General features: G+C 37.0%; 1 protein-coding gene across 3 annotated transcripts in view; it reads left to right on the top strand.

The window, feature by feature from the left end:
* The window catches only part of LOC144666259 (uncharacterized), a 30,735-nt gene that overhangs the window by 11,501 nt on the left and 3,512 nt on the right, over positions 1-15,722 (top strand). For 2 of the 3 annotated variants that reach the window (XM_078527664.1, XM_078527662.1), the window contains exon 1: positions 12,618-12,973. The exons of the other annotated variant lie outside the window; for it this stretch is intronic. In XM_078527664.1, coding sequence (XP_078383790.1) covers positions 12,629-12,973 — 345 coding nt within the window. In that variant the 5' untranslated portion in view covers positions 12,618-12,628. Of the gene's footprint in view, positions 1-12,617; positions 12,974-15,722 lie in introns of those variants that run through there. 3 annotated transcript variants of the gene reach the window in all.

Below are 15,722 nucleotides of genomic sequence, written 5' to 3'. Positions count from 1 at the left end.
TTTTATTTTGATGTGCAAGCTCTTAGAACTTTACTTCGTCCAATTATGGGGGAATTCAATCGAAATTCAACAGTCTTTGGCCGCCAAATTGAAATTAAATTTGTTGTTTCGTGAGTAAGGATAATCATTCCTACAATTAATTTCGAATTAATTAGCTGTTGCTTAAAGGAAAATTTTCCAGCCTACAGATAAAACTAATTTGATCTAATTTTGGTCAAATAGCACTGTTTGGGTCCAGAATTTATAAATTTTATGCCGGCAAGCTGGGATAGCCCGGGCATAACCGTTAACATGGCAAAAAGTTATCTCGCCTAGAAGGGTGCCCCGGTCAAGTAGACCGAGTGCCCCGGCAAGGCGGGTTTCCCGTGTTGCATGTAAACGCTTCGATGCGTGTTTTAAAGAACGTATGGAAAGTTGGCTCGCCCAGGGTAGCTCGGTTGGCCGGGTAACTCGGTTAGCCGGGGCACCCGCCTTCCATGTAAACAGGCCCTAAGTTCTACCCGCTGAACCCACGCAACAAGCCGGGAGGATTTAAACGCAGAAATAAATGGAAAATTAAAAACGTAACTGAACGCTTTATATCCCAGCTACGTCATTCAAATTTGTTTGATTAAATATTTTGCCTAGAAGCTAGGCTCCTTCGGATAGTCCATCAGATTCCCATAAGACACTGTAATTTGTGACGGCGTTGCATATCCTTCCAGATGGCGGTCAAAACCGTGACCGGCCTGAAGAGCTATTATTCTCGTGTTGTGCTAAAATAATTAATACCGTGAGTCAACTCTCGTTATAGCAACACGCTTGGGACGTCGTCGTTTAGTGTCCATATTAGCGAGGTCCGTAATAGCGGGATGTGAGGGAAAAAAACGTTAAGTAATATAGAGTGTTTTTTAAGAACTGTAACGTGCTCATCAACAGTTCTAGCAGAGAAACTTCGCAGTAGCCGTTGGGTACGGAGCATGACAATGGTTGAAGGTTAATTCCGTTTAAGGTAAGCACTCGTCTGGAAGAAAAGGTTGCAGTAGTTTCCTAAATCTAACCTGAGTTGTCGTTTTTCTGTTGTAATTCACCAGCCAGGTCACTTTGCCTGCTAAGCTGAAGGAAATGGTGAGCGCACCATTGACATGCATATATACGAATGTGGCCATTCTTGCCAACTGCAACTAGGACTGGTTTTCGGTCTTGTGCATCATTGTAGAGTTGTGACAACATTTTGATGTCGATTGATGGTTCTTATCTACACCATATACAATATACATGCTGTTACTTGTTTTTCATCATTATATGAGCATGATTGTCATTTCAATATAATAAAAATTCAAATCAGTACTGCTTTTTGCGAATTTCCAGAGTTAAAACTGTCCCTAAAATCAGACGTTTAGCTTTTTTTTACTAGTTCTTCTGGCCGATCGTTTATTTATTTAGCTGTCTTAGCTTGGTGAGGCACACCATTATGATCATTACGTGTATAAAGTCAGTTTTAAACTCGAAAAAAAAAACAGTAGAAATTTTAATTTTTAACGATATGACAGGCGGAAGTTCCAGGAATACGATTCAACATAAATCTAAAAACAAAAACAAAAAAATATTGAGCCACTGTTGGCCACCTAGTTGATTTTGGGGCCCGTGTCATATGCTTAACAGTCAAGTTCGACCCAGGTCTAATAAAATGTGACCAAAATGAAAGAGTGTCACGATCATTTCTGTCTTTAAAATTAGGCAAAGGACTTTTGTTGAAAAAAAACCTCTGAACAGGAAAACTTCATAATGTAAAACGCGTAGGTTGAGTCCACACGTTTTTAGTCAGGCGACTCTCGACCCAGTTCTCTTGCGACCACATCCAAAATGGCGGATGGACAGTGTGCAGCCGAAACGGCAATGGCAAAGAACTGAGCGGCTTCAGAAATGTTATTTGATTGTAAGGGACTATAAAGGAATTCTGTCAACAAATGCAGAATGTAACGATCATCAGGAAGTACGATTACGCCGTAGGATGTTTGTACCCGCACGATTTTCAAAAATATGGAAACTTACTTTACTTGAAGAGCGTTTAATACGCTTTGGTAAGTTAAGTTTTAGCAAGTTCAGCATGGATATGTTTCAAAGAAGTGTATTTATTAGTATAGTAAACTATTACGTAGACGTTATACGGACTCCTGTATTGTATGCACATTATATTTTAGGGAACAAGCTTTGGAGGGGAACAAACTGATTTTTTTCAGTAAATATATATTGTGTTTTTTAATTTTGGCTAATTTTAACAGTCAAAATTTATGTTTACTCGTCTTATTACTGCTAACAACAGCTTTCCTAAGAACTTTAAGCCTCGCCAAGGCAAATTAAAGTGTTAAAAAATAAATAAAATAAGTATGGATGTTAAACTTTTGGTTTTGACAATATGCAAATTAGGTCAGGGTGTGCTTCAAAATGGGTCATTAAAGAACTAAAACACTACACGGCCCAAATTTTTCTCAACTGAATTTTGTTCTACATGCATTGGGATAACTCCTGATATAAGTGTCCTTTTTTTCTAGTTAGGCAGTTAAAAAATATGAACATCTAAATTTTGGCAATTTTGGGTAGTGGTTTTCTCATCAAAAGTTGGCCAAATTTCGTGTTATGCCTCACACTGTCAGAACCCTCTATGCCAAATCAACATATATGAAATGAAAGAGCATTTATAGTAGAATCACAGCCTACAAGGAGATAGTCAAAAGGTTTTGTGTGTTTGATTTTATACAAGTGCAAACTTACTCCTTCAAAAACAGGATTTTTCGGGATTTGAAGGCTAAATATGGGACCACCCCTGGAACTTTGAAAGTAAAAGTCAGAAAACAAAACCCAAATGGCTTTTAGAATATCTCATCAAGGCCAACTTCTGCAGTAAGTTTCAGGAAAATCGGTTGACCCCGACTTCCAAGGTCTGGAACACTTTCTCTGACAGTGGCACTTAACTATTCAGTGCCGGACTTTAAGAACATAACATTATAGAGGGCAAAATATGCTAGTTTAGTCATGTACTGACACGCTTCCCATTCCCACTTTTTGTTTCTGAATCCCAGTCCTAGTGACTTAAATCCCATTTTCCCAGTGAAAATATAGGCAAATCCCAGTCAAAATAGGCAAATCCCAGTTCCCATTTTACCCCTTCAGGACCCTCCTTAAAGCATGCACTGTTCAGCTTAGGAGGAACCAAATGCGTTGTCAGGAACGATGTAGTGTTTATAAAGCGGTCTTTGACTGCATAAAATATAATAACATTTTCCTCTTTTATTGTTTTGCTGCCGATAGCTTTTAAGACTCCAATTTTTCCCAAATCACTGTTTGAAGAATAAAATGATACTTAACGCTTCGGCTGTTCGGAAGAATCTATACTTGATAAACAATAATGGTCAATAATAAATAATACTGGCCGTTGTCATTAGTTTAATTTTCCTCAAAGCAATGTTTAAGCCATTATCTTTTATTTCAATTTGCAGCTTAACACTCTGACACTTCAACAACTGGTTTTCATTTCGTTTCATGAAATTTATTCTCGAAAAAATTGATAGCGATTTCGTAATTATAACCTTGTTCTTTATCATGCTTCGTGGCAAATATCATGTTATTATATTAAAATTTTGTAAATTATCTTTAAGTTCTTTATATTAAAGAAAGCTTTGTCAGCACAAAAAGCATGAAGATCATGTCTTCTACAGCATAATCAACTACAGGTTGTGATAGAAATGTATTTCCCATTTTAAAACTTAAATCTTTAACAAAGAGTCAATTAACTTTGGCTATGTCACCAATTATCATTTTCATAATCGAACAATTCAGCTTTTCTTGGAAATATCACAGGATAAGGCGACATAGCCTTGATGTCGGTCAAAACAAAAGGGGTAAAACAGTCACTGATGAGCAGTTGTTATGCATAACGACAAAAGCCATTAGTCGCTGAATGTAGTTGACCGAAATAGTCAACAACTATTCACCGAAGTGAAGGTGGCTAGTGGTGGATATTTACCGAGCCGCGAACTGGCGAAGTAAATACAATACAATACAATACAACAACTTTATTTAAACACGGTAAAAAAGTTTAAAGCTAAAAGCTTGTGGGGCCGTGTACAAATTAAAAATTTAAAAAGACATATAAAAAAGACATCCTAATATTGAGAAGATAAAAAAATTCACTATTATAATAACAATTTAAAAATTCAATAAAATTTAAAAACATCATCGTTCAGTCTGACAGTCTGCGTGGATAACGCCTCGAAGCTAATATTTTTAAGAATGTTCTTGCCTTTTACTATGTTAAAAAACGACTTAAAATTACTAGTTTTACCGTGTAGTCGTTGTGACAGGGCGTTCCAAATAACGGATCCCCTGTAAGCGATTGAGTTTTTCATAAAGTTGGTGAAAAAGCGCGGTACCACTACCTTGTAACCGTTCCTTAGTCCATGCTTGTTTTCCGCTTTTACAATGATATGGCGCATATCTGGTGGTGTTAAATCGTTGTAGACCTTGTATACTAATTTCGCTAAACCGAGCTTGTACTTATAAAAGATAGAGTCCCATTTCGCCTTTTCTAAAACTTCCTCAGAGGGCATATCACGCAGGAAATTAAAAATAATACGTGCGGCTCTAGAATGTAAAGATTCAAGTGACTTAAAGCCGTCTTTGTTACAGTGACCACCCCAGATGGGCAGTGCATAGGTCACGCCGGGCAAAATGATCTTAAAATACAGGTCTAAAAGCATGTTTCTAGGAATATCCGCTACTAGCCACCGACACTGAGGTGAATAGTTGTTTTAGCATATACTAAAACAATGAGATAATATAACCCGAAAGGATGATTTTTGACTAGTTTGCTCCTGTCAAAGATTACAATTTTCTCGCGCGCGTTGCTCTGAGGTGAATAGCAAAGGAAATTCGGAGTTTTAGTAGCCAATCAGCGCGCGCCAAAAACGCCATCCACTGTTTTAGCCTACTAATCATGCATATTTCCCTCACCATTCTTTTACAGGACAAATTAAACAACCTATATATTCAAATTTATTTAAGAGAAACGAAGCTGGCAATTTTCAAAGAAAATGTAGTAGTAAAATTTTCACTGCAGTGAAATCTCTGCCGAACATACCTTAATTGAACAAGGTATACTGACTGGCTTTATAAGAACTGAATTGTTTTAAAAGAACTGATTTTATAGACCTTAAGAGGAAATCCGCCAGGACTTCGAGTAGTTATTTAACAAAATTATGTACCAAAACTATTTACACCTGATTGCAAGCTTTTGTGTTACTGCTTCAAATATCTTATCGAAAGAAATCTTTTCTAACAACACCACACATCGAAAACACATTTTGAAGTTCCGCTGAATTACACTGAATCTCTTAAAAGATGTAAGCTTTTGCCCATAGCTTGTGAACTTTAAATATCATTTTCTCAGACTCTGATAAGAAATTGTTTTACCAGAATTATTTCCACCTTATTGAAAACTTTTTTGTTACTGCTTCAAATATCTTATCAAAAGAAATCTTTTCTAAAAACAACACTCATCGAAAACACATTTTGAAGTTCCGCTGAATTCCACTGAATCGCTTAAGACGAATTTACAAAATGGCTACACGTGAGATTTTGCCCATACCTTGTGAACTTTGAAATTCATTTTCTCAGACTCTAATAAGAAATTGTTGTTGGTGTTATCACGGATAATTACTTACACCTTTACCTTTTATTAAGGATAGGAAATAACGCAATAGGATTTAAATTATTCTGGAAATTGATTGTTGTCCAACTTTAATAAATATTACTCGACTTCCTAGTGGATTCCGTCTTAAGCATTATCGCAATCTAGATTACAATAGAAACGAACGGAGAGATAATAACTTATTCACTGTGTACTGATGGTTTTTCGATCATTATAGAAATGACAAAGACATCTGGCCATGTTGGTAAAACAAACAAGAGATGTTAATTAGAAGTCTTTTAACAACGACAGCCAAATTGGCAGCAATGACTTATTATACACATTTTTGCAATAAATAACTAAGAACCGCCCACCAACTTTATAATAATCCGATCACAATAAACCAATCATTGCTCAGCCAGTACAAGCACCGCAGGCTCGGAAGACCTCACTTTAGAAAATACAATATATTTGACGTCAGTCTGGATTTTGCTAGTGATGGAGGGTAAAGGTGTTTTGTTCTTTATTTTCTTCCAAGGAATAATAATATTTACCGCCGTTTTCGCGGCCGAAGAAGCTTCAACATCTCGTTCGGCCTACTTCATGACTCACGAAAACAAACAGCTTTTAGGTCATGTTGTCAAGCGGTTCGAGTCTCGTAGTTTGTTATTGTGCGGTCAACAATGTCTGAGAAATGCGTGGTGTACTTCTACAAACTACAAGGTGTTTTCCAATAAGGAAAACAAAGGAACTTGTGAATTGAACAAGCATGAGATCTTCCTCATCAACGAAAACACCAATTTTCATGAAGAGGAAGGCGTAAACTTTTCAATGCGCCTAGAGGTAATACGATATCAGCAAATGTTTCATCGCTTTAGTTCGTTTCATACGGTTTCAAGCTTTACTTTGTTTTTACGGAAAATATAGACGGCAAACTGATCCTGACGGCGTAAGCGGTTAAAACTGTTTGGTTTGTATTCAGTTAGTTAGTTAGGTGTCCAGTTGCAAGTGGTCATTGTTCAACTTCTCTTTTTTTAAAAAAAAAAATCCCATTCCAAACCTTCAGGCAAGTTTTTTTTATAGTTTTTTTTTTTGTTTGCCTGTCCTTCGTTGCTACTACTTCATGATTGTTTCAGTTTTTCTGCTTTGCACCTATTTTTTATTCACATATACATTGTCTTGAAATATTTTGTAAAACTTGCAAGATCAGTTTTGTGTTTGCGCTTCGACTGAAAAGGGTTAACGATGTTTGTTTTTGTGCATATTTATATTTTGTTCAGTCATGCCAAAATCCTTGCATCTTTCTCATTTTTATTCAGGGATGTCTCATCACCGTATGCCTCAATGGTGGTTCTTGTTTGTTGGACGACAGACAACAAACCTTTTGTTCGTGTTCGTGCAAACCGCCGTGGACTGGGGAGAGATGTGAAGTTAAACTGGGTAAGAACAAAAGAGTTCACTTAAGGTATCAGTATACCCCAAAATTGTGTTTGCTCTTCGCAAAGTTATGAACGAAAATATTGATATTGATAGCTGTCAGCAGGTTGTCTGAAAGGGCGCGGCGATACTACCGTTGCGTGATCATCACAGTTCTTGGTTTTCGTCGAGTTTTGGGTGTTTTGCGCTGGCAAAATGCATAGTTTTTCAGACGTGAAAGAAGAAACATGTCCGAAATCTACATTTTCTAAGCTTCCAGAAAATATATACGTTGCTGCCGGGGATTTGCGTAAATTACCAGACGGTAAGACAGCTTCAACGCATGATGGTCATTTGGGGTATACTTATCCCTTACACGAAGACAGCAGTGACGGTCATTTTTAATTCCACTTGTACTTCATTTTGTGACATAAATCATAATCAGCATTTAAGGAACCATTTACCGAAACGTAGTTTTTGCCTCTTCGTCTCCTGTATGGGAGGCGCGATGGCCTATTGGTAGGTGCGCTGGACTCCGGATGGAACGGTCCGGGTTCTAGCCCCGGCTGGGGTCACTGTGTTGTGTTCTTGGGCAAGACACTTTACTCTCATAGTGTCTCTCTCCACCCAGGTGTATAAATGGGTACCGCCGGCGACATAATGTTGGGGGTGCCCTGCGATGACTAGCATCCCATTCAGGGGGGGTAGAAATATTTCTAGCCGCTTAATGCTACGGAAACCGGGATAAGCTTCGGCAGTGTGGGCCGCATGGCTCGTGGCTTCCCCCTTTTATTTTATGGTCGATTGCGATTTCAAACTCAAAAAAATGTGTACGTTTACCGAAGGAGGAAACAAATAGTGAAATGAAAGACTTCTTCTCGCCCACGATTACTTAATAAAGCCCGAGTTGAATAGAGTTAGCAAAGAAATTCTGACGAAAGTTATCGCAGGTTACTCGTCGTTTTATTGATTAGCCTGTGTGAGAGAAAGTGGGATTTTTACAATGTAGTTGATACTTTTGGGAGAGCTGATCGTCTATAAAGGGTTGCTTGCTTAAGTAGTATGTTTGACTAAAGCTGCCTATCGTTTATACATAGTTAATAATAGAGGGAAGTGTTTAATAAGCCCGGAAAACATCAAAAAAGGAAACAAAGAGGCCAAGATTTAGATTGGAAGGTCCATGAGAGTGCACATCTTTTGTTTTGCGCTCATACAATATGCATAAGTTACGTAATCGCAAAGTTTTTATTGGTTAGTTGTATGAACACACGTAACCAACTATTGTATTTTGTCAGGTTTTGTGCACTGTCAACCCCCAAAATAGCGAACAAAAACCTATAAGAAAGAACTTTGTCGGGCTTCATAACCATTTCCCTCTATTAACTATGGTTTATATAACATCACGAGAGAAAACTACTAGACTTCTAAACAACTTTGTTAGAGAAATAACAGGCAGGAAAAATAAACTGTTTTTCTTTTATGATTTCGATACAGAGTGCTCCAGTAATCCATGCCAAAACGGAGGAACGTGTACTGATATGATCAATGGTTTTAAATGTGCATGTCCAGACTCATTAACAGGCATCGCCACCGGTAATTTATTCAGCATTGTGTTACCTCATTCTAGCTAGTCACCATTTTAGATTATTTATAACGTTGGAGATTAAGCTCTCGTAGACAAATTAAAAATATTGTTAGTTATATAACCTAATTTTATGAAGAGTTTTTGTCATTTGTCAAGGTATTTTTTAACATTGTTCCTAAACTATACGTCCACTTTCGTCACATCTCAGATCCAGAATGCAGCACTTACTCAATCGACACAGAAGCAGACCGCAGTGTATCATTTCCATGTGAAGCTTCGTCTTACAAATGTGACCGCGACACACTAGCTCCTGGCTGGTACCGCTTCAACAGCACCGCAGGCTCCAAAATGCCCACTACTTGTGTTTCAAAAAATATGTGCAACACACATGCAAGTGGTTGGCTAAATGGAGCCCACCCCAGTCTCCAAGAGGGAGTGGTAACCCGGACTGTGTGTTTTCACTGGAAAACGAATTGTTGCAACTGGCAGGCATCAATCAAGGTCAGAAACTGCGGATTGTTCTATGTGTACGAGCTTGTGAAAACACCAAATTGTCAACTTCGATATTGTGTGACCAAGTGAAATTTTAAATTTCATTTAAAAATAAATCATTTTGTATTGTATCATGCAACGAACACGTTACGAGATTTTTCTTTAATTCTCAGTTTAGTCGCCTCAATATTAATTTACCTTTGCTTACTGTAAAATTAAGCTTTTGTGTCTTAGGATATGGTAGTACGCAGAAAGAAACACGCTAGCATTGCTAAGTTGAATAAATCTCAATCTTAAAATAGTTCCTTTAAAATCGAAAAATGCAAGTCAAATTAGTGTGCATCCTTCTGGATACCAAAGTAATCAAAACAAATAAAATGATTTTTAAATGTAAACGTTAATGTTACGATAGGTCGTTAAGGTGTACGGACACTCTGGTTAGGAAAGCATAACACAGAAAAAGAATTAACTCTTGGGAGTACCTTTTTGTTTCCGAGAACAGAAACCGGTTACTTTTTCTTGGTACCTGGGGATTTGTTTCTTCTACTCTTCTAAAGACGTCAAGAAGAAGACAGAGCTTGGGTCATGGTCAAGGCAGTTTAATCAAACATGTTTTGTAACAGACAAAGCTTTACATGATTATTATTATATAATTATGGTCTATATACAATTTGTACACGGCAAGCTTTAGCTAACATAACATTAAGTATATAATAACAAAATGTAATTACAGAGGAAGCTGAACGCAACTCCGTTGAGGATTACACAAATAAGTTAAAATTGTTGTTTTATTTCCAGAATATGCCATTAGGCCAAGTAAAAGAAAAAATGTTTCTCGTCCTGATTTCTATAAAAAGAGAGCGGGTGGGCGCTTTTTTTTTCTTATTTGTTTTTTCCTCCATCGTCAAATTCTCCAGAAGCGAACTTACAAAATAAATCATGACCTGGAGAGGTCCGTAATGGGCGTACTGAGGTCCGACGGGCTTTAAAATTTTGGCCTGATTTCGTATTTAAACGCAGACAAAAGCCATGTCGTACAAAATTTTCTTTGTATAACTAATTGAGCAGTAATGCCTGTTGGTTTTTGCTCGTTCCAATTTTCCCAATAACAAATATTAAAAAAAGAAGAGGCCATTAAAAAAATTACGCGGGCGGGGACGAGAAACATTTTTTTTTTACTTGGCCTTTTAAAGCCAATAGAAGTTAAATACTTCTGATCTCTTTTTAATTGAAACGTAAAAAAGAAATCAAGATTAGAAAACAATAATGACACCTGTTACAAATAAGGCTGCAGTAATAACTGCTATTAAGCAATTATTGGATGAGGTTGAGCATGATATCGTGAATTATCAAAACTGAGGTCTGTGTTATCTGCCGAAGCCGAAGGCTGAGGCGGATAACACATAAAATCATTTTATTTGTTTTGATTACTTTTAAGACAGTTTTGGTCTTAGAGCTATGTTTCGGAACGATGTTTTTGTTTATCTTTATTGCCGCTATTTTTTATTTCATTTATGTCCAACATGTTTTTACAGCTAAACATCTTGACGCCTAAATAAATTCATTTTTTATAAAAAATATGGTACCGGAAAAAAAACTGATAAAAATGTCAAAACTATCAATATTTATACTTTCACCTGCCGTCCGCTTTGCAGTGACATGCAGAACGTTGATGGCCATTTCGTAATTACCGTATTTACTCGAATAAGCGCCGCCCCGAACAAGCGCCGCCCTCGTATAAGCGCCAAAAAAATTAATAAGCGCCGCAGTCTTGATGCGGCGCTTATTCGAGGAATAGGCCGTTTCACTTAAAACAACAACAACAACAATAAAAAGCGATGTTTTGCAGTTCAAATTGACCGTTTTATCGCTCCACAATAAGTTTTTCTATCCAACATTCTTACAATACGTAATTCTGTAAATGTTGTGAGGGCCCAAACTTTGCCAGGACAGCCAGCACCACTTCTCTCTTCAGCATGAGACGAATACTAACGACTAAAAGACGCTATTTTCTCAATCATTGTAAAAGATTAAATTCTTTGTGGTGTCCAAAGTTTAAATAAGCGCCACCCTCAAATAAGCACCGCACTTGAGGCACGAAAAAAGTTAATAAGCGCCGCGGCGCTTATTCGAGTAAATACTGTATTACAGTGGATCCCCGTTACTCCGGACACCGAAGGGACAGGCAGAAGTGTCTGCATTATCCGGGTGTCCGTATAAGCGGGCTACCAGAATGAAAATCACACGAAAATGTTTTATCTTCTTAGAAATACCATGCACAAGAAATGGCGACGTCCTCTTGATGTCTGTCAAGATAGAACGAGAAAAACTACTGCGTACTGAACACTTCTAACAGTAGCTGTCAACTTTTACTGGGAAAATGAATCACTGTTTAAATACCGTTTTAATAAATATGGCATTTTTGACTTCAAGAGATAACACTTTGATGCCTTTAATAATTTGCCCTAAATAATTTGAGTCTGGGTACCTTCTAAGTTGGTTAAGCATCAGCAATATCTCAAAGGAAATATGCTAATTAAATGTTTAATACTGTAGTGAAACTGCTGCCTCACGTCATTATATGGGAAAAATGCACTGAGTGGCTTTATTTGTACTGTTTTTGTAAATTCAAAACATAACCGCTATACTCGTTTTTTTATAAGAACCTTTTTATAAGAACGTCGAGGCTGAAAAAGGGCTGAAATTTGGTTAAGAACGAATTTTTTTTTCCTGTTTGTGGCGAGAGACAAATATATGTACTAAATAAATAAATCTTTATTCAAATCCTGACTTGTGACCACTCATTGGTGCCGTGAACATGTAGATATCAGTTAGGAATGAATTACTGCAATACCACTTTGTTTTTAATTTTTTAAAGGAAGAAAATACTAAGAACACTTCAGGTTCAAATCTTCGCAAAAGGTTAAGAATGTTCAGCTTCGGTAAAAAATTTAGACGTTCTTATATATAAAAAAAAAGAGTGTATCTCGATACAATGGAAACGAATCGAGAGAGAATAGCTTAGCTGCTGTATATTGATAGTTTTTTTTTTACTGTTATATAAATGACAAGCACGTGGTGGCCATGTTGGTGGAAGAAACAAAAGATTTTAATTAGAAATCTTTTTATATCATCTGTTTACAATGCACTCCAAAATGGCGTCCAGAACATGTCCTAAGCCCCCATAAGCCAAGTGGTTTTAATAAGGTTTCCTCGCCATTTATTTTTTCTACGTAATTAGTTGTAAGATAAGGTTGTACTTCATAGCAAGCTTAAATATATAAGACATAAGACATTTTTTCGATAAAATCCAAGGACCACCCACCACCTAATAATAATCTGATCAAAATAAACCAATACTTTTTATTGTTGAATATGATCAACGCAGGCTCAGCAGATCTCACCTTAAAGGAAAAAAGAATTTTTAGAAAAATTTCTCTTTGCCGTCAAACTGGCTTCTGCAAGTAATGGAGTTTAAAGGAGTTTTGTTAGTGATTTTCTTTCTAGGTGCGATTTACACCTCTGTTTTCACAGTCGAAGAAGGTTCAACATCTTTTCGTTCATCGCACTTCATAACGCTGGAAAACAAACAGCTTATAGGCGACGTCGTCAAACGGTTTGTTTCTCCAAGTTTGTTATCATGCAATCAGCAGTGTATGAGAAATTCGTGGTGTACTTCCACTAACTACAAGGTGTCTAACGAGCAGGAAAACAAAGGAACTTGTGAACTGAACAAAGGCGAGTTCTCCTTTACCAACAAAAACATCGTGTTTCAAGAACAGGAAGGCGCAACTTTCTCGATGCGCCTAGAGGTAAAAAAATATATATGTAGAAGCTTTAAGAGGAAATCCGCCAGGACTTCGAGTAGTTATTGGACAAAATTATGTACCAAAACTATTTACACCTGATTGCAAGCTTTTGTGTTACTGCTTCAAATATCTTATCGAAAGAAATCTTTTCTAACAACACCACACATCGAAAACACATTTTGAAGTTCCGCTGAATTCCACTGAATCGCTTAAAAGATGTAAGCTTTTGCCCATAGCTTGTGAACTTTAAATATCATTTTCTCAGACTCGGATAAGAAATTGTTGTACCAGAATTATTTCCACCTTATTGCAAAATTTTTTTGTTACTGCTTCAAATATCTTATCAAAAGAAATCTTTTCTAACAACACCGCACATCGAAAACACGTTTTGAAGTTCCGCTGAATTCCACTGAATCGCTTAAGACGAATTTACAAAATGGCTACACGTGAGATTTTTCCTATACCTTGTGAACTTTGAAATTCATTTTCTCAGACTCTGATAAGAAATTGTTGTTGGTGTTATCACGGATAATTACTTACATCTTTACCTTTTATTAAGGGTAGGAGATAACGCAATAGGATTTAAATTATTCTTGAAATTGATTTTTGTCCAACTTTAATAAATATTACTCGACTTCCTAGTGGATTCCGTCTTAATCGTTTTCGTCATACACACTCGATTTAATGTCTTTGGTTAATTTAGGAGGTGTTCTCCTCTGAAATCTTGGGATTAGGAAGCCCCATTTTTGCAGTATTTTGCTTAGTTAGTTGTGTGCCTATTCCCTCCAAACGTATTTGGGCTGGAGATGATGCTTCGAGACTCCTTAGAATCGCTGCAAAAATTCTATTTGTCTTCCTGCCTTTCGCTTAAAACTACTTATTATTAGTGCTGGTGTTTTCTCGCTTTGCATCTGACTGTAGTGTTTTCTCACTTGTTTTTAATTAGCTTCGAAACTTAGATGTTTCCCTATGGACTTTTAGACGTGTTTGTTTTGCATACATTTTGCTTTTGTACGAATAGTCCCGTCAAAATGATAGTTCAAGCCACAGGATGAATATGGCGCCTCTTAGTTCACGATGACTTGTGTGGTTGTGTTCGTTTATTCGCCCATGCAGGCTTTTATTTTTTATATAAGTGGTTCTAAAACACTCAGCTATGGTATTGCGAAACTTCATAATTGCTAAGTCAAAGAAACACGATTTTTTTCTCCACCTCTGTTTAGCAAGCGTGTTGATTGTGATCTGACTTCATTTTGGCATAAATTGCCCTTGCTTTATACCAGCTGCCCCCAGTTATTTTATCAGTGTTTTTAATTAACTCAAGGAAACTGAAAACACAGAGTAATTAAGAGTAAGAGGATTTCATTCACGGAGTTCAATTTTCGCTCAAGTCAAAGTTTTCCATTTCTTTTTTCTTGGGGCAAGGCCTTTGTTAACCGTTCGGTCTTAGGTTTGTTACCTAGATTTGGCTTTCACTCAGGGATGAACATAAGGATTGTTCAATACGTTTTTCACACTTGACAGAGTTATTTGCCATTTTCATGTTACGTTACAACTGACAGACGTTTGTGGGTTTTGGCAAACTTTTATCAACGAGGACGTTTTTTGAAGCTGATCACAATGGGCGTGCACCTCATTTGTGGTCAATTGTGCACATATGTGTGTATTTTGGGGCTTTTAAGCCTGGTTTTCACTAGCGACGCAAGCACAAGCGCGATCACGCAAAAAGGACAAATTTTGATCCTTGTGCTTGTGCTTGCCGAGCACAAGCATCCAAATACAATGCGCTTGAATTGAATTGTGCTTTTGCTTGAGTCGAAGCCTTTTTCGGAAACATATGAGCTGTTATCCTTACGCTTGTGCTTGCGTTGCTAGTGAAAACCAGGCTTTAGCCGTTGCCGTTTTGGGTTAACGGTATTTGGACTTTTGCGTTTTAAGGTTTATGCTGCGTGCCCCTGTGTCTGTTCATCCACAACTCTAATAGCTGTTGTTAGCATTGACATTCTCCTTTTTATTGTAAATTTTTAATTAAATTTCAAAGCGCTTAGGTAAATAATAATAATAACTGCAATTTTTGAACAAACATAAATTTAAGTCGTTTCTTTTGAGTAAACAAATGTAACATTTGAACTCTCTATATGTTTGTTTACTCGCGTGCTAAATTAAAAAGCCCCGAATTTTAATGCAAAGAGATTTAATATATTTTATCTGCTCGTCGACGCTGATTTCACTTTGAAAATCGATGCCATTTTGTCCCATACCTCGTGCACTTTATGTCTAATTTTCATATCTCTCCTGGTTTCTCCTTTCTTTCTTTCTGTTTAGTCTAGGGCTTTCCACAAGTTGCTCGAGATTTCCCAAAAAGTTGCTCGTAATTTTTCAAAAAGTTGCTCAAAAGTTGCTCCAAAAAGCCAAAAAAGTTGCTTCTGATAATAAAAGTTGCTCGAAAGTTGCTCCAAAAAATCCAAAACGCTACTTCTAATCAAGATAATTTCTCTAAATATATGCTTATTTCCCTTCGAAGGTAAGATTTCTAAGCAGTTTTATGCAATTTTACAGCAAAAGAAGTATCTTTATATCATACAAGGGGAATATTTGTTAAATAACAAGAATTTCTTTAACTGAGAAAAAACGTGGATATCGATGACGTCATGTTTGCCGACAAGTTTTGTTGAAGCGTCTTTCGATGTTCCTCGAATATCTTCGGCAAACTTCGTAAATCTTCGGAAACGTTCGTATTGCCTTTGAACAA

This window comes from Oculina patagonica, chromosome 9, assembly GCF_052425735.1.
Source record: "Oculina patagonica isolate OP01 chromosome 9, crgOcupat, whole genome shotgun sequence".
Classification (NCBI taxonomy): Eukaryota; Metazoa; Cnidaria; class Anthozoa; order Scleractinia; family Oculinidae; genus Oculina; species Oculina patagonica.
Note: the sequence above shows the minus strand (reverse complement) of the source record. Positions and strands in the feature narration are given on the sequence as shown.